This window comes from Aptenodytes forsteri, unplaced genomic scaffold, assembly GCF_000699145.1.
Source record: "Aptenodytes forsteri isolate BGI_AS27 unplaced genomic scaffold, ASM69914v1 Scaffold257, whole genome shotgun sequence".
In the NCBI taxonomy this organism is placed as follows: domain Eukaryota; kingdom Metazoa; phylum Chordata; class Aves; order Sphenisciformes; family Spheniscidae; genus Aptenodytes; species Aptenodytes forsteri.
Window position 1 is genome coordinate 2,290,163 of NW_008795194.1, and position 22,862 is coordinate 2,313,024.

The 22,862-nt window shown below is 37.3% G+C and overlaps 1 protein-coding gene across 1 annotated transcript in view; it reads right to left on the minus strand.

Annotated features, from left to right (window-relative positions):
* The window catches only part of OLA1 (Obg like ATPase 1), a 103,847-nt gene extending 82,835 nt beyond the window's left edge, over window positions 1-21,012 (minus strand). The window contains exon 1 of the mRNA XM_009278586.2: window positions 20,866-21,012. Coding sequence (XP_009276861.1) covers window positions 20,866-20,932 — 67 coding nt within the window. The 5' untranslated portion in view covers window positions 20,933-21,012. The remainder of the gene's footprint in view (window positions 1-20,865) is intronic.
* Window positions 21,013-22,862: the final 1,850 nt, after the last annotated feature.

A 22,862-nucleotide genomic window follows, 5' to 3' on the forward strand; every position in this document is an offset into this window, starting at 1 on the left:
GTTCTTTTAATGAAATAAGCCAGCACAAAAGCGCATTCACAGTGCTCACCACGGCTCTTCTTCACAAGCGCTTCAAATGTATTTTATCCCTTCTTCAACTAGATTACTGTCATTCCAGATTTTTTACTTAAAATTCTTAGACTTTAGTTCCCATTTAAAGAGAGGAAGAGAAAAATCTTCAGAGTAACTTGGTCTCTTTCCTCAAGGCGCTAAAAGCTATACTACTTGTAACTCTAGCAGGAGCCAAAGCATTGGTTCCCCTCACCTGGAGACCACCACTCCCACAGATGATGCACCACAATCACTTTTACGAGTGCTCCTTGTCTATTTTAATATGAAGTCATCTAACTTCACATCAGCCTCAGCAATAATTAAATCAGCTCATTTGATATTGACACACTCGTATATTCGCTTGCCATACTCAACTCTGGAGCAATGATGGATGCTGATTAAGGGCCCCTGAGCACCAACACGTTAACTCCTTCTGCTATTTTCAAACCCAACACAGGTCTATGCCCTCAGCTGTGTTAGGGAGCATGGCCATCTATGTATAAATTAGGAAACAGAGAAATGCTTCTAAAAGCCCATTTCAAAGTTTTCATTAAAACTCTGCATTAAAAAACAAACAGCAACAACAAAACCCCCTAACTCCCTGTCTCTTTTGAGGAACGCACTTCTGAGAAAGCAACGTTCTGAAAGGGAAGCTATAATATTCTCAGTCTACAGACCACTCACCTTTCTGATGCAATCACTGCAGCTAATTAAAGTGATGCTGACAAACAGCCACTTATCTTTTTCTGCTCCCAAGTTCTTGCAAAGAATTGTTGATTTTGCCTTTTCTGAGGTGGCCTTCCTCCAACCAAAGGAAAACAGGCTTTCACATTTCATATTACACCCAGAAAAAAAACCCCTGCAGTATTTTTCCCTTCAAGCTTTCAAGAAAGTCCACGGCACAGCAAAGAAGAAATTACTTATAAAGTATTAAACTATCACTGTCTTAAAGCCAGGATACCCTACACCATCAGTAAAGACACCCACTCAAACAGGTAAACATGTTTCAAAAATAGTCACCTGAACACCTTCTAACACTATCACATACTGATAGTTTCTTTAAAGTATTACAGAGAAAAACTTAAGTCTCATCTGTATTGCCTAAGTAGCAATTATACACTGCCATATGACACACAGAACTATAATAAAAGTAGTTGTAGGTCAAATAATAGCAATGACTCAGTAAAGATAACCTGCCTGGTCTTTATTCTCAGGGGAGGAGGGGTTTACTGGTCAAGTACTTTATGACTCACAGTAGAGTATATTAGAAATTTTCTATGTATTCTTTAAAATTGAGAGATTGCCCTTGTAGCTCAGTAGGTAGCTCTCCTGTTTCTGGCCTACAAGGTCATAGCTTTAAGTCCCTGCTGAGGAAACTTAACAAGTTCCATCTATAAATAGAATGGCATTAGATGCTACTACTCTAGCAAGGGTGGTGGCCTTTAGACAAGAAATTTTTATGTTTTCATCTGTTCTGATAAGAAAAAGAAATTGGACATAGAGGGGCACAGGATATTAGGCTAAAGAAGAACGACAAAGTGGGCTCCAAAATCCACTGTAACTTCAATTAGCATGAGACTTACAATTCTAGCATTATCAAACTACAATAAAAAAGAGAAGAATGCAAGAATAATAATTTTCCTTCTCAATGAGCATAAGTAATTAACTAAAATTACAGACTTTACAATATTTGAGACTGAAAAGAAACCTCCTAGGTACTGTACAATCAAAATTCAACTTGTGACATCAAGAGGCAACCTCAATCTAAAACAAACTTCGGAGTTTTTGATTAGTAACAAAAACATCTGAACATTCACAGCTCTCATCTTACTCTTTCTGAAGAAATAAAGTATATCCTTGAGAGACATTTATTTAATCATCAGGGATTAAAATGATATCACTCTGCAGTGTATAAATTTTTGCTCCTCATAAACATATATTTCGGGAGGCTTACTCAGCTCTCAGAATAACAATTATTTGTGACAAATTTAAGAATAAAGCCTATTTAAACCCTTATCTGAGTTTATTTGTTAAACCCTTACCTGAGTTTATTTGTGCTTTAAACTGTAGTTACCTGGCCTTAGAGGAATATGGATTAACGCTCAGGTATCACTTTCACCCAGCTTGGCAATGTAATTTACTGTTCAATAAAGACAAAGGCTAACTCACCAGAGTGCTGACAATTTTGCAGCACCTTTTCCACAATCTGCACCCACGTGCCCAGGAAAACAAATTCACTCCTCTGTGGGAGACAAAGTGGCAAACAGCATACTGCAGTTTTGAGGTACAAACCCGTCAGTTTTCTTCATATATGCACACCAAAAGGAAAGAAACATCAGCAATAAAACAGAGGGTGTTTTATTGCTCACCCTCAAAATGAGGGTGATTTTACAATGTGACTTCCTAGATCTCAGAGACGTTAATATTATGCTCAAGTAAGAACAATGACAGGTCTTGCAAAATTCTTCTGCAATAGTTTAGCTTACAAGGTTATTGTCCTTCCTGTATTAATCTTATTTGCCCAAGTGAAAAATCTGATTAGTTAAAAGTTTTACACAGCTCGCCAAATTAAGGTAGTTGATCCTGCACTGGCACTTATCTATTGAACAGGACGTGGGTGTACAAAATGTCTCCCTCTTGCAGGTTTAGTAGTAGCACTAGTTGAAGCTGCACATCAGAAGATTCACAAGAATTCCATCCTGGTCCTTTAATTCCACTACCAACATTTTGGTCAATAATATACTACTCTCCAAAACACACACGAGGTTCTTTTCTGCTCTTCAGATGCTTCTACAAGGTAGACTACATCGACAGACAACTGCTTTGCAGCATCAGCCTTCATCCTAGGGCCTCTTCCCATATCATTGTATTGAAGAGTAGGCACATGAGAAAGGTAACAGCCATTGGGCCACACAATGGGATGCCTGGTCTCGCCCCTAATCTACTCCCAATTTCACTTACACTCACTGTCTCCGCTGCTGGATGCATCACAAATGCTTACTCCAATCCTGCATGGTTATTTCTCAAGAAGCTTCTTTGAGCAGATGTCTATATGAATGTTTCTTCTCTCTACCAACACTTTTTCTGAGCAAAAAGACTGCTGTGCTTCCATCCTTGGATCCAGAGAGAAAAATCCAACAGCACTGGACAGCAGTAGCTCTCTGAGATGGCTTAAGGCTAGTACATGACACTAATAGTGACTGCATGTGTTTTCCTGCAACAAATCTTTTGTCAAGGCAGTACTCCTTGAAAATCAGTCTTCCATGACTCACTGCTTCTTCCAATCTCTTTTTTATTGGGCATTTTGTGGTTGGTTTGTTTGATTTTTTTTTTTGCCTCAAACTGACTTCTGTGCCCAAAAGAAAAAAAAAGCTTTATTCAAATGTGCCTCCCCTTGGCTGCTTCACGTTATTTAAAAGGGGAAGGAAGACTTGTATGCATATAGAATTCCTCTATACAACATTGTTGTTTGCTTCAGAACTTAACTTCATCTGTTTTCAGAAGGCACCTTCCCCAGTCTTGTTCATTACCACACAGAATGTGGTACAGTATCAAAAGGGTTGCAAAGGCCTGATTAGATTCAACTAGTGGTCGTTACATGTGCATTCTGTTTCTGCTTGCAGGTACAAAACCGCTGTAAAGAGGAGAGGAGAAATCTAGCACTCCGCTGCTTCTGCTCGTATCATCTACATGAACAAAAGGTCTGAAATAAAATAAAGCTAAGCAGCCTCTGAAAAATCCTCCTCTCCTGCAACAAAAGCATTTTCTTTTTATATGAGGAAAAACTAATGATAAGCAAATTTGTATGCGTCTCTGAGAATATCTTTATTAGCCTCCCTTCCCTTTCAAGGTAGTGGGCTTAGTATCTCAATGCTGAGAGGTAAAATTCAAAGACAGATAACACATGGTCTAAGACAAATTACCCGGGTTGTTTGGGGGGTTTTTTGTGACCTGATATTCTGAAATTGCAACATACAATGCAAAAATAGTCTTGCTAATAAGAATTATCTCAGTTTTGGTGTTGATTCTGCTAAAAGGGGTAGAGGAATGCCATTTTCACAACTTTGTGATCAAAAAAAAAATCTCCTATGCAAAGCCTTACCCAGAATCAAAACGCTTTACAATACTTCGTACTCAAAAAACCCAAGCATTAGTTAATACAATAAAATGTTTCACACGGCCGCAACTGCCACTTTAATTAGAAAGCTTTCACAATTTTTGGTTTTAATATGGAGAAGTCACTGAAAGCTAACTGAAAGTTTAGCTGAACTGTGAGCTACTCCAAATATTTTATTAAACATTTAGTTACTCTAACAACAAATAAGAAGGAAGATAAAAATCTCAATAAGAACTATTATCTACTCAATAGCATACAGAAATACATCTTGATTGTGTAACACTAACAAGTTTAATATGTGCAAACTACTTTTAAACTTTGGTAGCTTAGCAGTGAAGGGTTTGTATTTGTAAATGAGGAACCCTAACTTTTTTAACAGGTGGCAATTATGTTTAGTAATACAAAACAAAAACAAAGCATCTTCAAAAAATTGAACCAAAATATGCTGAAGACAGAAGTTTTGTAAGACAGCTATGTTTACATCATTTCAAGGTGAATTTTGACACATTATAAAGGTGAAAAAACAGCTTCAGATATTAGAAGTGACATAGCCAAGCTACAGCTGCATGAACAGAGCCACTATGATTCCCAATGCACAGAATACACAATGCTGAAGGGATGAGTTGCAACTCATACTTTGTTCACCAAAATGCTAGTGCAGTGGAGTGTGGCTAAGTGATACCATCATATGCCTCCTCTCTGTAGCAGTCAGCTTCCAGAAGCAGCGATCAGCAGGTGTGATTTCTTCTTAGAGAACATGGGAAAAAAAAATGCATCATGCCTCAAGTATATAGAAGCTACAGAATTATTAGCATCTTTCTACAGAAAATAAACACATTTTTACAGAAAGTCAAAAAATGAAGTCAGAACAGAGGACGCACCTTATTCAGTTAAATAACTTCGTTATCACTGCTTTGATTTTTTACAGACAAATCAAAACACTGGCAGTATTACTGCAAGTTCCCAATAACCCTCGTGATGATAAAAAATAAAGCCAAGTCAACTTGATTTTAAATGCTGAGCAAAAATCAGTACGAATATTGTCAAACTCAGTTTTGATTAGTGTTTATCTCAAACAAGAATAAACTGCACTCAGCTCACGTGACTCATACCTATCCAAGTTTTAAATGATGGCAAATTGGTTTAGAAGTTACCTAAAACCCTGAAGGAGGCAGAACCAGGGGGTGTACTAAACATTTTCAGTTATAACAGACATAAAACTGGAGTAAAAGCAATTAAAGCTTTTTAGGAACTGATTCACATTGGTCACACCAGTCACTTCTATAAGACCGCAGGGGATGTTTACCTAGCTTCATGGTTCTTTCACTTTTGTCACAAAGAACAACATTTCATGGATTATCAATTACCAAACTCCCCATCCTGCCCCTGAAAGGCAGCTACAGCTCCTCTGCTGTGGAGTCAGAGCACTTCAGGCGGAGGAGCAAAGCAGGAGCTCCCCACCCCTACCTGCCTGCGCTCCCCCAGCACCGTGTCACTGCAAGCGGCTCACACATTCCTCTGCAGGACTGGAAGACCAGGCAATGGCATGCAGGTGAGCTCTCAAGTTCTTCCACAAAAGCCAGTGTTGCCTGCCCTACTTCAAACATTGGGCATCGAACCCTAAGATTTTTTATTTATTAAAAAGGAGCATTTGATAGCAAAGTACTTTTCCAGACAAATTTCCTTCCAATTTCTGTAACTTTGAAGAGAAAGACTGGATTTCATTAAAGAAACTAAAAGTAAGAAAAATGTGGAACATATTTTCTAGAAAACTAGAACTGCAGGATATCAGTGGGAAGAGAAACTCAAAAACATGAAGAGCTCTGGCTGTTTAACATCCAGTACATTCAAAAACTCGACAGAGCTGTAGCAGGGACTAAATACTGACATCTACCATTTTCTTCACCAAAGCATTATTTAAGAGTAATTTGTAAATTTACACTTGTAACAAGGTTGCCATTTTTAGTTCACCATACAAAGAAGGTAATTTTCTACAAGTACTTGTGACTGATCTGCCATAAAAGTTGAAAGGTGGTTAGAGCCATGTAACTTGGGAAGAAACACTATTACAATCTTCAAACAGCCTGCCTTCTACCACCACGAAAACATTGCTGCCTCAGTTAAAACCGTAATACACCTGAAACATGGAAAATAGAACTGTCAGAAATGTTTCAAATTAAACAGTGAAACTCGGAAGATGAACAAAGCTGTAACTACTTTAAAGCATGTGTCAGGCTACTACGGTACTAATGCTGTAGACGCCACTATCCAGGACAGAAAAGTTTTAAAATTAAATTCCTCATTCACTCAGCCAATAAGTAAGCAAGTATATCTGTTTGAGGTTTTCATAACTGGATTCAGCCAAAAATAAAATATACCCATATACCCCTACCCCTAAGAAACTGGGATAACCTCTGAAGTAATTTTTTTTTTTTTAAAGTGTATTGAGATCAAATGGTTTATTTTAAGTATCAGTAATTCATTTTTGGTTTGTGCACTTTAATAGAAAAAAAACTACAGGAAGTATCAAAACCCAAGAATGTATTGCTCTATTCTGTATAGGAAAACTTATTCACCTTGTTTCCTGAGCTATGAGAATCTACTTCATACTGTTACTAATCATGTACAAAAATACAGTGGTGCTCAACACAAACTTACCTCTCCTTTCACTTATCCTATTACCCTATGACGTGCTGTTCTCACACGTTGCTGTTTCTTTAAATATATTAAAATATACCTTAGACAAAAAACAATGTTTTCATTGATTTAATGAACACTGTCTCCCAGGGAAAGTAACGGTGTATCTAGGATATGGAAATTTGAAGGCTGAAGATCCATAACCATTTCAAGGTGGGGGTATTTTCCTTTTTTAAATGAAGGAAGGAAAACAGAGAATTAGCCAGGCAGAAATAAATCTCGTTTCTCCTCAGCTTTATCATGCAAGAAACAGTCTAGGTAAACACCACGCAGAACTTCCACAGTTTCAACAGAAATGTAATTATATTTACTTTGAGAGTACTACAGCTGCAGCTCCCCTATGTGCCCTGTGGTGGATAAACCGATAGGCAACAACCTTCTTCAAAAACCATCTCATAACACAAAGAGGTAACAACAGTGAATTCTGTTATGGCAGCGGAAAAAAAAACACAAACCAACCTTTTGTCCTAAAGAAAACACAGCTCAACACATTCTCAATGAATAAAGAAAACGGGATCAAAAAATCTTTAGTCTAGGACTATAGAATACCTTCAGTAAGATTCCCAAAGTTTGGCTCATCGTACTTAAAAGCTCTCCATTCCTAGCTAGCCACTTCCTTGCCTATCATTACCTTAACTAATACAAATTGAGTTAATTCTCAAACTGCTTTTTGCAAAAATACCAACTGAACCCAGCTAAGTCAAAGCCTAACAAGCCTTTCTTCAATACACTCAGGCATGCAGACCTTGAAGTCTACAGCACAAACCCCACAATGACCTGCTTCTGACTTTCTGCCTAGCATCCAGAAATAAGAAAAGACCAATTCTCTGAAGGGCTCTGCTTCACATGCTAGCCATTAACATGGGCAGCAGTAGCGCATACTACAACAGCATGAAGACAGGGAGCAACAGTTTCAGTGCTCAAAGGTAAAAATTTGTTCCAGATCAACTCAAAGCCTTAGTAAAAACAAATGCTAAATTTTTCATGCTTTAAAAAAGCATGGTCCCCAGATCACTTCCTAGTGCATCTCTTCTTAAGAAGATTTCATCATTCTCATCTTCTCTTCATCTTCAGCAACATCTCCTTTCCAGCTTGCTGGCATACAAAGCCTCACCTTCCAGACCTCTGCCTATTCCCCTTTAATAGGAGCAACCTGTCTGGGTTCCTTTTAAGTCGGCTTCTATGCGACTGCAGAGATTCAATGCCTACCCGCCAGGCTGAAAACTGACAGCCTGTCTCAGGGCACTGGTTCCTAAAGAGACACAGTCCATTAAGAACTTGGACCAAACCCTGGTAAAGGGCAACAAAGAAGCTTCATCCTCTCAGGATCTAGAAAGTTTAAGGATTTACAAAAACAGTTTAGGTATTTTCTATAATCTGATAGAAACCGTGCAAACTCCAAGTATGCCACAGACTCATAAAAAGGGATTTTTGGCTTGGAAAAAATCTTGACAGGTGGGTGGGTGTAAAAACATTACAGCATATAAAAAAGGTTTATACATTTTTATATTATAAGTTGACATGGTATGTTGGAAACTTCAGTGAGTTATAGGTTTTAACTAGAGTTTGTGCTATGTAACCAATAGATTCTTTTTTTTTTTTAATTTACTAGAGGGCTATTACTAGCTTTTAGTGCCAAATCTTCATTTTTATAGTACTGCTGGGAAAGGAAAGTAGAACTAATATGCACTTTGCAGGGAAAAAAAAAGTAGTTTTACATCTCTTAACCACAAAATTTTGCATTAGCTTTTTATTATTATTATCATCCCTAAGTAATATTTTGAAAGATTTTTGTGTTTACTGGGCAATCAACACACAGAATTTCTACTTCAGTTCATCACCAGCTTACATTCTAGCTAAAACATCTAGCAAGAGCAGCATAAGAGGCAGGGTTAAGATTTTAAAAAGAAAAAGGAAAAAGTGCTATTTAAAAAGTGATTCTGTTATCTTTTTTGCTCCCAAAGAAAAACAGCAACAATCATTTCACAACCATTACATTTCAGAATCCTTGAAAGAAACTGAGAAATAAAACAAGTAAATGCAAGATTAGATTAGAAGAAATAGATGTTAATACAAAGTAAGTATCCAAATGGTTTAAAAACTCACAATAGTCTCATTCCTCTTTCAATGCCCAAAGAAAAATACAAATGGTTTTAAACCTTATAATGGCTACCTGAAACAAATGCTTAGAATTATTCAACATACAGATTAAAAAGCATCTTCTCTACCGGCTATTATATCAATCTGTTCCTTATCAAGCATTTATGACACAAGTATCAAAACAGAGCAAGTATAAAGAGTTTATCACTTGTTCTCAATTGACACCAGGCAAAACAGTAATTACAATCCCAGGATAGCAAGGGATCTGGGGAAACTGAACCCCCCTTTTTTTCTAGAGATACTGTAGATTGCTACAGTTCTTGGGTAGTTACAAATATTTAAAATATACCGATGTATCACATATCAAACTAGTTCCTAAAACGATGCACAAGATCAAAAGACCTACTTCACTCTACCCAGTAAGGATTTGGCCTCGCCTTTTCAAAATGTCTTAAGTTTTAAATACTATTAACTGCTTAGCTACAATCAATAGCCCATAGTTTTCTACTCTACTGAAAGTATGCGTCAAACAACTTTAACAGAAAATAGTAGTACTAGGTATAAAATATAAATAAGGCCAAGTTTTCAAAGGAGAAGTAATGCTCCACACATGCACAAACAGTTATAGGTGGCTTCCAGGTACTAAAAGACCTTAAAAAAGGCCAATGTTCCCAAAAGCATGTCCTGCTTTTCAACAGTATAAGCCTAAGAACGTAATAGCTTTCCCCACAAAGTTTGTTTCACTTGATTGAAAACACAGTACCAGCACTCTGCACCAAATCAGTGTCTAGGTATTCTTGATGCATAATAAATTGCATTTGACTGAGGTAGCATACCTACCTATTCACCAAGCATGCAAACTGTAGAGGCGCATCAGTTCACTGCTCTGTATAAATATGCTTCAAAAAACAAGTTCATGGGAGCAAGGGTTCTAAGCATCTCAATCAGTACTGTAAGATAATAATATTCCATGCCTTTGGGTTTTGTTTTGGAAACACCCTGCCCACAAGAACATTTTTGCTCCAATCACCAAATAAAAAATATTTCTATTTTTTTATTTTGTTCTATTGTTTCATCACTCGCTGTATAATAATGGCCAATCAAAAGACAGCAACAAAGGTGTCCAGTTTCCTCAAATCTGCACAAACATTGTTAAGCTCAATCTTTTCAGACCAGAAGCCTTTTTCAACACTCAAACTATATTGCAAACCAACATATGCTTTCAACAAGTTTTTAAGTGCCAAGTTTGTAAGTGCTGTTAATATGACTCTGAAGGCCAGTTCTGTATTGTGGTAATAGGCAATGAGAGAGAGAATCAAAGCCCTTGGTCTAACTGAGAAATGTTCAGAATTCACAGAGATGGGGAGCGGGGGCTGTGTTCAAGACTCAGTATAAGTCACACAGAAATCAGGAAAAGGGAAGAAGTGAGGCTTGCCCTGTGAGGAACAGAATCCCAGAGTCTGCTACTAACTCCGTATTTTTGTTTTTTACCTCCATTTCAGCCTTTTATTATCACATTCCATTCCTCCTCCTTTATAAAACTAAAAAAATCAGCTGCTATGCACTGCTGGCAAAAGAAAACAACAAACCATTACCGCAGACATCCAAAAACCCAGTTCCTTTTTAAGTCTTCAGCACAATGCCAATGAAGAAAGATGTACCCGTTATATAGCAGAGGATGAGGATTTTCTTGGTTGGAAAAACCCAAAACCTGATGACTTTGAATTGAATGGTGAAAGTTAAAATTGTAATGGGTATTTGTTCCACAGTTCTTAATTAGGGTACAACAATGCTGTCCTTAAGCTATAGAGAAAACATATAAGTTTACATACGCATCAGATGAAAGATCCCATCACAGGCGTTAATATGAGACAAGAAGGAATTTCCTAAGCCTTGGCCAGTGTGGGCTCCTTTCACAAGGCCAGCAATATCCACCACATTCAGAAAGGCTGGAATTTTGCTGAAACAGAAAAGTTAAGTTTCATTACTGAAGCATATTAGCCAAAATTTTTGGCACAGAAATAAATTCAGAACACGAAAATCCGACATTTCTTTTTTCTAGAACAAGTTATACATGACACGAGCTTTCTTCCTTATTTAATGTGCAATGTATAAAAGACAAGATTCCCCCTCCCCTATAAAAGATCAACCATTCTTTAATTTCTCTGTCATCATTCATATAAAATAAGTAAACTAGTTTCTAAGTGTGGAATCATACTGACAACTATATGAATAATCAACCAGGCCTGGAACACTGAGGCATGAAGTCAGTCATCTGTAATGAGCAGTTTTCATAGTACCAAAGGGATAAGACACATAAACGGCCATTGCACTCTGCTATCGCACACCTCTAAGGTTATCGTTTAATTCAGTAAGTTAAGCAACTTTCTCAGAAGACAAGTGCATTTTTTTAATACAGTGGTGATTAAAACTGCTTAGCAGTGATCAGAGTTATGCAAACACTTTGAAAGAAAGAAAACAAGATGAAGCTGGCATTATAATGTAAACAGCTGTGATGTTTTCCACCATAGTTAACAGCAATGGGTTAGCAGACACGTCTACATGACATTTTATATAGCAACAACAGAATAGTCATGAAGTTCAAGTTAGCTTACAAAAAATTGAAAAAAGCTTTTAGGGCTATGGGAAACATATGGCAATTTATAAACTGCAAGCCTTTTACCCTCTGAAGATTCTCAAGTTGTTTTAAAATGAGAAAATAACTTAACGGGCATTAATCTTTTCAGGTATATTCTAAGCCAAACTACTTCTCAAAATCCAGCTGAGTCAGGAAAAAAAAACCTAAAACTTTGTGATAAGATGTTGACTAAAAATACCTTCATATGGTTTATGCAAACAACACCATCATCGTAAACAGCGGCAGAGACAGAACAACACTGAAATGCTGCAAATTCCTCACTTGCAAAGGACCAGAAACCGCCCACCATAGTCATCAAGATCTCCAACTTGATAGCTTCAAAATAAATAACTGGAACACTACTTCCAGCAAACACTTCAAATTATCACCATTACATTTCATTAGCACTATGCTAAGATTAATACAACAGTTCACTATTTTACTGCCAGTAACTATAATGGAAAACACCCAAATCCATAGCTTTACTAACAATGATGAGACGGGTGTGACTTACACTATGAAGTCTGCATGAGCATACAGTGCCAATTTGTAAAGCCATGAAAAGCTTTCTTTTATGGCAAGTGTTTTTCAACATGAGATTCAAATCTAAAGATATACATTCTGTTGTCTACCTTAAGATGTCTTTCCCAAAGACCTTTTGGCCTGCTCCATTGCAGTGCTGCTCACAGACAGAAGCAACCACATAGGTGTGAATGAGTGCTAGGGATGACCTACCCAGTGACCTCCTAGCCAACCCTATACGAAAACCTTCTCTGAACAGCGTTACACTTCTGAAGTCTTTATTGTCCACATCCCAAACTGAGCTTTATTTTTATTAGTGTGACAGCTTGCTGATAAATATATTTGGTTTTTCAAATATTGAAATATTTGACAGCATTACTGCTGTCAAACCTGTAACAGCAGCAAACTCCACTAGCGTAAGAAAACCGCCCTTCTCTTCTTATCCTGATGCCTGGTATGGCAGCTATGGCCCAGACAGAAAGAGCTGTAGTTATGGAAATCTGTGGATCATAGTCTCCGCTCAGAGCAACAGGCTTAGGTAGAACAAAACAAGGTTTTTTTTAGTGCTGTCCCACTTCCATTTCACTGCAAATAACACAGTTTAATATTAGCAGATGCACTGCCTCACTTGAAATGACTCCCTAATTTGGGGAGAGATGATCCATTAGAGTCTGTCTTAGTATGCAACATCAGTATTTCTGGAAAAGTGGTGACCTAAAAGCAAAAGATCTTATCCTGGCTTTGTTTTTGATCTTCCTCTAACAGTTCCCAAGAAAAATTATTTCTTTCAAGTAAACTAATTTCATAATACAAGATCTGGACACAATCTTTTTCTTTACCAAGAAAGGTAAAGAAAGGTGAAGTTCAAAGTATTACTAAACCTGTCAGGTGTAATAAATTAGGAACTTAATGACATTTTTCATGTCATTAATACCTTTGTGAGGCACTTAGAAACAAGCACGAATAGAACACAATACCCAGAAGGGTGAGTTTAAAAAAAATACGCACGAAAATATTTACAACATAGCATGAGTTACTTAAATTCAGATACACAATATGTTGACTTTTAGCTTTAAACTTCACTAGGCCCATCCTTGGGAAGACAGATGTTTACTTCAAGTTAATGTTGTTGAAAGCAGTAGAAAGAACATGAACATAAGTACATTCTGAAGTAAACAAACTTTGAAAATGTCACATTTTTGTCCCACTATGGTCGTCTTAGCAATTTTTTTTTTTCAACTACCAGTACACAAACTCAAACGGAAACAGCAAATCCTTAAGTTTAACACACTACCAAGAGTAATGCACATTCTGAAGACAGAAACCAGTAACTCTATTAATGCATTAACCCAATAAGTCCTTTTGCCTGACAGAATTGCAGAGCTAATACATACCTCAGAAGAAACAGCAGCAACTTCCCAGTCAGAATTGTTATAATTCCTTGCTTTGACACATAACTAAGTCAAGAACAAGGTAGAAAAATGCCACTCTTTAAAGCACTTCTCCATTGTCATTTTAAACTGTGTTTTAAGAAAAACAAAGGTGGTGTTAGAAATGTTCTCCTTCTATGTTCCCCTCTCATCATTCTGGTAGGATTAACTTCCTGGCCAGCCATCAGAAGAATTCACACTTTCACTACAAAGATGCCACATTAGAGCAAGACAAATACCTTCATATGCAGATGGAACACTATCACCAGAATCAACCTCATTTGCTAGACAATGGAAAGAAAATCCCAGAACATTTATTTCACAATTGACTAATAGGAGCAAGAGACCTTTGAAGACCAGTATCCGGGTTTCCAGCATGTTTTCTCACCTTCACCTTGGGTACCACAAAGCTAACATTCCAAGCAAAATAAAACCATCCCCATTCTTGGCAGCCCCTTATCTAAGCCTAAATCTCTATTTCATCACAGAAAGATGAACACAGAGGAAAGCAGAAAAAGGCACAAACTAGTCACACTTGCCTATGCTCTGAAGGACAAAGAGTAAACATTATGAAACTAAAAAAACAGAAAACACTGCAAAGAATGGTGGAAAAGTACCATATCTCTCAAGTGTGTTTTAGTTCTTTTAAATGTAAACGACTTAACTGGATTGTTCTTTTTTCCCCCCCCTCTTCTAAACAGATTAATTTCCATTTCTTAAGATTCGTTAGTCATCATTAGCATAATGTCACTGAGCCCCAAATGATCATCAGGAACAGGTGGCATCAACTGATCATTTGTACAAATCAGTGCAACACCAATCTACCATAAAGCACGTCACAGGAATTTATATTATGAAACAGATTACCAAATCCAGAAGTATCTCTATATTTTAAGTGTAGGTATAATCCTTGAGCAAGAATTTTTTACCTCACTTAGAAATACAGGAACAGTGGTTTTGTGTTAGCATACTACCTTCCCTGTACGAGCTACTGTGCAACAAGAGCACGAGACTCACTGGACCAAAGAAAGTACAGTTTTGTAGTCCAGTGGTTATGGTATTTATTCAGGAAAAAGAGACATACGCATCCATAGGGTTATGCATTTTGCAGGGGAGGAGGCCTATTTCTCACCAACTTAGTTTCAAACTACTGTCCAAAACAGTTATTTAAACAGGCAAGAGGAGTTTCTTTACCTGAACTGTTTGTTCAGTACAGTAGCACTGAACGGTACAATGCAACCAGTTACCTTTTTTTTTAAATGCACACACGTACAGTATCTGCAGTTTGTTATGCATGTATTTTTTTTCCAAAATTTGAGGGGAAGAGGCATACATTTATTCTCGAGTTGCCACAAGTAATTGTTCAGTTGAGAAACCTCGCAGGCAGCATACACCCGAAACTTTGACTTCGATTGAAACATCATAACCAAAATGCTTTTTCTCTCCCTGCACTTTTATTCTTCTAGGTTTCCACAATCTCTCTTCTCCAATGAAAACAATACTCCAATAATTTCTCTGCAGCATTTACCACAGTTTACTGAAATCTCACATCCACCAGGAGACCCTAGAAAGCCACATGACAGGTTCAACTAAGTTCAAAATGCAGCAATTTTCCAGTAAGCCTGGTTGATAATTCTCATAACACGCTTGCTTTTTATTCATTTCTTGAATAGTTCAAGACATTTCTCTCAACTCAAACTCTACCTGATCCTAGGTCCCACATACCAAAAAGGCCAGATTCTTCAGTATTAGGGTAAAATGTCCAGCTCCCCTTTTCTCTTTGGTAAAGCCAAATGTGCTACTCATCTCCTGGTTCCAGCACAGGCTCTTCTGCCTTTAAAAGCTGTTATTTGAAATCTGTTAGAAAAGGGAAAGTCTTCTTCATTCCCAAAAATCCATGTAACTTAAGTAGGAGTCATCCGTTAAGAGTTCACAAATGACCTGAAGTAAAAATAGCAACATAGAAGGAGAACATGTATATTGTGACAACTTCTTAGAAAGCCATTTGACTCAGTCTGTCCTCACTGCTATTTTTGGCTCATTTCCAAACAGAAAAGAACAGTTCACAGTCCCTCCCTCTTCTGGGACACTGTACTCCCTATTACAGCTTCTGCAGTCAATTTTGCAAGCAGTTTTGACCAATGTAAGCAAAATACCTCACAGGGTAATTAAAGAAATCTGCTTCTAAAGAACTAGGTACTGCAGATGAACCCTGGTCATTTCTATGCAAGAACAATTTCATTAATAGCATTTTATCCATGGTACTGACAAACAAGACTTGAACCTAATAGCACATGAACCAGAAGTGAAAAATCTGCTAATTAAGTTTCACTTACATGAATTATAAAAAGGTAAAAGATTCAATGTGCATTAAGATACATACTCAGTGTCCCATGTATATCAAATGCCTGCATTCTCAAACTATTCAGTAAATTATTACACCAACAAGATACAACTAATTAAATTTTGCCTTCTCCCACCAGGCAGAAAACATGGCTCAAGCCACCACTACTTAAGGTCTTTCATTCACTGCTGGCAAATTATTCATTTGCAATGCTAGAACAAGCATCACAGCCAAGTTGATTTACACAGGCTCAGAATTAACTGAAAAGCAGGCAAACTCAGTAACACCAAAGGAAGCAGCACATTAACAACAGGATATACTTGCCAATTTTCAGCTGTTTTCTGTAAAAAATGGGATTCTCTTACAGATGCTGATATGCCAGAGTTACATCCAGCTAGGTTATTCATGTTTCACTCTGGAATTACAGGTGGTTTTCATTTACATAAATGCTCTTTTTAAACCTAGAGTAAGTCCCACATGATGTCATTCAAAAAGTCCCACTGCTGATCTGGTTTCTAAGTAGTACTTTCCACCAACTGATTACATAATTTTGGCTTCAAAACTTTATCAAGTATCGAGTATGCTATCCTACAATAAGTTCAAGAGAACTTTTATTTAATATTACACAGAACTTTCATGACCTAGACAACAATGGAAGTTACTCAGATCTAGTTCAGTAACCATCGCTTGAGCACTAAATATCTGAATGCATTAATTTTAACAATCTACAATACAACAGAACAAACCAAAGCAATTTGCTGACAAAAAGAACAGAGATCCTGAAGTACACTGGACAGTGCTAGAGCTGAAGGGTAGTTGCACTTCACATATTATCCTCCTGCGAGATAACCAGGATTGCTTTAAAATTTAAGTTTGAAAAGGACATCCAAGATAGATTAAAAACAGTCTAAGTTAAATAGAAATGTTTGTGGTTGCAATAAGCATTGTGTTTTGTGAACACATATGTGCAAGGCAACACACCCGCTTACAGGTGCAAACAAACAAGGAATTAAATGAATACTGATAACTTGAAAGGATGAACCGAACTACTTACATTTTACTCATTCCTGCTTATAATCTCATTTGATTTTAACCAGAGGAGGAAGCAGAAACAGACTTTAAAACCACTTCTTTTTATTAATGTTTTCACACAGGTTGATTACTATCAGCCAATGCAGTCCTTCAGTTTTAACTATTTACTATTAAAACACAGCTTAGGCTTACATTGCTTCTGTCTGAGTATTTGTTTTAGTTAATCATATAGTTTAAAGTAAAGAAGAAAGAATGCAAATAATTGCAGTGAGGAGATTATTTGGGGCACAAAATAAAAAAAGAGGAAATAGCAGTTTCCTCCACACCCTCACTCAAAATCATTTTGAGGCTTGAATCAAATGTCACCACTGAGATACATCTCCTGGTCAGGCACAGTATGCTACAGCTGTGGTAGTAGGCAGGACCATACAGGCTAAGCCTGGTGGGTATATATACTCAGAGGCTTTCAAGATATTTATGAGTTATGACACAAATCACTTGTCCAAATGACTTCAGTCTGACATACTTACACTAAAAAATATTTTTAGGCTTAAGGTGATTAAGCAGCATCTTAATGAAATTTAGAACGAAAAATGCATGATAATAGCTTTATTAAAGCTTTCATTAAGTTACTAAAATTTCTTTATATATGCTACACACACAGTTCTTTTCTTCTGTAAGAAACCTATAACTTCTAAACACAAAATGTCCCATTAAAATATTAACTGCGGTTAACAGATCAACTGTTTCTGGCTTCCAAGTCCCAATTTTCAAGGCAGGAGCTACCTGCTGAGATGAAGAACATCTCTTTTCCATTTCAGAATTAGCAGAATCTCTCAACTGTTTTCTGGCTTCCAGTCCCAATTTTCAAGGCAGGAGCTACCTGCTGAGATGAAGAACATCTCTTTTCTTTCAGAATTAGCAGAATCTCCTCCTCTGCTACCTGCTTAAGATCCATAGATTGGGGGGGGGGGGGGGGGGGGCGAACCTTGCCTGAAAGTACCCGTGTTGGGGGAACAGCGGTAGGAGGACAACAAAATAAAAAGCCAACAGTCTTTCCTTTCTGAAAAAGCTACATGTTGGCACAATGTAACAAATATGAGTTTTCACTGAATATTGTATAAAATTTAAAACAAATAAAGTAGTTTAAATACATAAATTAAGTTAGTAACAGAATATAAGCTAAGACCTTAAAATAACAAGCATTCAGAATTATTTTTAATATATTAAGGTCTCTTCTTTTTTTAATATCCACAATTTCATTCACACCAGAAAGCGAGCAATAGGTAACATTAAAGCTCAAGGAAATTTGCTCATCTAATTAATTTGGCAGCAACACAGCAGTTTTTACTGGAAGTACTTGGAGCCCACCTTCTGTGTACAGTCTATATCACTGAACTTATTTATTGTAAACAGTCATACACATCACCCACTGCTGCAGAAAGAAAAAAAGCACAGGTTATAAGTTCTGGCAGCGTACCTTAATCTATTAAGTACAGATTTACTTTTACGTAATAGTCTCTAAATTGTTGCCTACATGATTTCATTTACAAACATTTACATTTCCAATTAAGTAATACCAGTCAGCTTTCAGCATGGGCTAGCAAGTAACTGCACACCAGTCCCATCCAAGCTGACACTTTCTTCTTTTGGAGATAGGAACAGATCTTCAAGCAACAAACAGTACCTGAAGAGCCTAACTCTTCCTCCGATGGCAGAACAGCCGCAAACTCACACTAGCAATATTCATGGCAACAGAGTCCGCCTCTCTGTAGCAGCAGCAGCAACCTCAGCTCAGCGTGACAGACAGCGACTGCCAGCCCGGCCCAGTCCCACTCTTCCCTTCCCTCGCTCACAGCGAGCATCAAGGCAAAAATCACTTTAGTCTGTCATACATTATTTTAGTTAAGACAAACTCCCCCTTTTTTTTTTCCCCACCTCCCAACAATGACTGCAGTTACATGATGACTAAGTGTAACATATGGGAAATAAAAACCTGAATGCTTTAGATTTTAGAAGACAAAATCTTGAGGCTAGACAAGAGTCTAATTTAAAGAGAACTCACTGTTTATAAAACATTCTGCGTGCACAGCTTTATGATGTCTACTAATCCAAACAAGTAGAAAATTAACACAGAACATATTACATAAAGATGAACAAAATCAAGACTATACAAGAAAAATTAAGAAATTTAAATTACAATTCAGTTGTATATCTTCATGACCATTGCCACCTTTTCCTGAGTTAGTCTCAGACAGATGAGCACAAACAGCCCAAGAAGAGTTACCTTAGTCTACTGTGCTACTGAATTATCACTGCTTTATTACTGCTATAGTGAAATATTAAAATCATATAAGCAGCATAAGTGAACTCAGGAGCTATATCTAGCCACTAATCCCCATGTGCATTGATTTTAAGTAACAAATACTCTCTTAAAATTAAAGTCAAAAGACCATTCAAATGAAAACTGATTTACTATTTATAGCCAGCTTATTATCCAATGCAGTGTATTTACTGAATACAGATTCAGTAAATATACTATTTTCATTAATATTTAAGGGTGATTTTTTTCCAGAGAGCGAGATTTTGCAAGTCAGAGAACACACATACAGGTATTTACAATATTAGCACTCTTTGTAAGGATAGACGGCCAAAGGCAGGATGAGGGGAGAGGTAATAATCTCTTTGTCACTTCAACTATTAATTTAGAAGTAGCCAGTCATAGCTAAGTGAGAAGAAAGAGAGATTATTGATGTGGCCAAAGCAGCAATAATGCTACAATTTAGAACAAAATTGTCAACAAAACTTAAAAGCCACATCATCTCTGTGCAATCAACAGCCAGAAAGTTTTGTCTCAAATTCAGCAGACTTTTGTTTTATAATCCATACAGTAACAAGTATGCTCAATACTCACTTGAGCAGGAAAAACAAGATAACATGTTGTAACAATCCACCTAAACAAACAGCTCCATATTAATGCATTTTTCAGTATTTAAAAAGTGCACAGGAATTACAGACGGAAGCAACTTGTTTGGACCTGATTGTGGGTGTGATCTGGCTGTAAAACTGAGGCCCAAGTGTTGAAGGAAAGCACAGATGTGCATGCTAATTTGCCCTATGATTTACGTACACTCACTTTATTCAAGATACCTCTGCAAGTAACTGCAAACTGAAATTAACAAGTCACAAGTGCCTATTAAGTTTCTGTTTTCTGAAAGCACCTTAAGTTTTGCTGTTCAAGCAAAAATCCAGTTCCCACACTGAACATACAGAGCAGATTATGGAAACAGTCAATAGCAAAAACCATTGCTGTGACAAAATTAATACACTCCTAGAATAAGGAAACAGTTAGAAAAGACACATTGTAGGAATATCCCTGAATATACCAGATAACAAGTAGCAGTGCCTATAAAAAGGAGAGAGAGTCAGGGGGGAAAAAAGGCTGCCCATAAAGCTTACTGTCAAAAGACGGAGGACACAGGTATATTGATAGATACTTGTTTGGCTACCTACAGCATATACAATATTCTGAATGACACAAAATACAGGGTGGAAATTTTACAAATGAGCAACCTCATGACACGTTAGGTATGTCCACTACTGTTCATTTTCCAAATCTCTTCAGAAGATCCTCCAAGTCACTTGGGAGCCACTACCTTCAAAGACAAGAACACCAAGCACCAAATGGTGCTGAGCAATGACTAGCAGCTCCTAGATTTCTCATTCTCATACCACAAAGGTCATATTGGAGCAGGGAGTGGGGGGAGGTATAATCCAGGTACATATATATATATATATAATTTCACATTCTAAAACGGATGTCAATAAAAAACTTATAGACATTATAGTTGCATTCAACTTCTATGAAAACCTTGGGTTCAGTAATACTATTTCAGCTGCTTAACTGAAGAAAAATATTAAGAATTTGAGTTACCTTGGAGGTTTGTGATACTGGCATAGGAAATCAAATCTGTCATCTGGCACAGGTACTCGACTCTCATTTGGATCAATAGTACAGAAAGGAAAGTTTTCTGCTGCTGCTTGACTCTTTGTTAACACATTGAAAAACGTCGATTTCCTATAAACGAAATACACACATTCTTAAAGAAGTTCAAATTAGAAACATTTAAAAAGGCTGGATAGAAACACATCTTATTCCAACCCAAAAGCAGTACTGAACTTTCCCTTTACTTCAACAACAGTGACCATTGCCCTGATTCTAGCACAAGACACTTTCAAATACACATACAGAGTGTCCCACTGAAACCCAATGATGTTTACCTCTCTTCCTTGCCCTTGAAAATTCCCCTAAGTGCCTGTGTAGTACATGTCAGTTAGCAAAGAAATTTTAAGTCAAAAGCAAAGCACAGCTCTACTGGCCACTACTCGTTTTCCTCAAGCACAAAGTGAGAAACCTATAAGGGTGCTTGAAACTTATTCCAAGTAAACTAGTTTTCCCAAGACTCACCAGCTCTTTCCACAACTGTATTGTTTCTTCAGATTTATTTATGTATTAACACAATTTCAGTATCTAAGCAATAAAAGTCAACGATCAAAAGAGAAAAAAGGGGCACAGAAAGCAAACCACGTCAGTTAATCAATTACAAGTAATCTTTTGTTCATATGAAGATACAGTTCTACCTTACCAAACATTTTTCATCCTTGTTAAATATCAATGGAAAAAATCTGTAAATGGTATCAGGGAAAAAAGAACATTTTCATGTAAACCAAGCAGCAGATTATTTTGTTAGCTGGCATTTATTAAACCAAAAGCAAACAATTCTTGAGTTACTGCTAAGAGAAAGTTCTTAATCAACTCCTGAATCTTCTACCATAAATATTCTGTACTTTTTTTTTCAGTTTCACCTAACTTCTCAGCCACTGAAAAAAAAATCTGAAAGCTGCCCTGCATACAGCCAACATGCTCAAAAGTCAGTCACAATTTTCTTTGAAAGTTACATCATAACAACTGCAATTGCTATTTTTCCCCCCCCATTGACATGTGATACAATGTTACCACTAATTATTTTCTTCCTGGTGTGCAACTTACCTACACCCCGAGAAACAAAATAAATGATAATGAAAAGACAAGAAAGCAGTACTTACGGCTCTGAGACATGCTCAAAGACTTTTCCTCTAATTTTTTAAAGATTTAAAGTTTGAGAATGCTGGTAACTTCTTTTACTAAATATGATACACAAATTAATACCAATAGTTTCTCACAGATATTCTGCAGGCAATTCATGATCCTTTTTAAGTGCCTTAAGTATAGCTCCTTTGAGGAGCCATAACAACTACAGATGAGAAGCGTGACAGAGAACAATTCATCTTCCATCATCTCTCCCAAACAGTTAACTTACACAACTTTTTTCATTAAAAACTCTGAAGAAGTTTCAAGAATGGAAGTCCTCTTCACTGCTAATGACACTGATGGTATCATTAACCCTTTCCCGTGCACATCATCCTCTTCAAAAAAAGAAAATATAAAAGGAATTTGTATGCACGTGCATGTGTGCGTATGTATTTGCATAAAAACACGCATTACACACGCACAACAGTGGAAGTAAGGAAATGCAAAAGACGTAGTATTTTATAAAACTCAGCAATTGCTAAGACTTTTTTTTCCTTTTAATTGTTCTCTATTATCTTGTCCAGACTTGTACACACCAGCCTCACGCCACCCGAGTGTTTTAGATCGCTCCACCAATAAGTAGTTCAAGCGAAAGATGTAAGCCCATCGCTGAGCAAAAAGACTTACATTGTGTCCCTCAGCTCGTACACGCATCTACAGGCACCTACCTTCGCCCGGAAAACGTGTCAGGTCGCTCTACCTGCAGCAGAAGCAAACTCGGGGAGAGCGGGGAGCCCCGGCCTGCCGGGAGGTCCCGGCCTGCTCCTCCGCCCCGCCGCCGGCCCCCAGCCCCGCGCTCC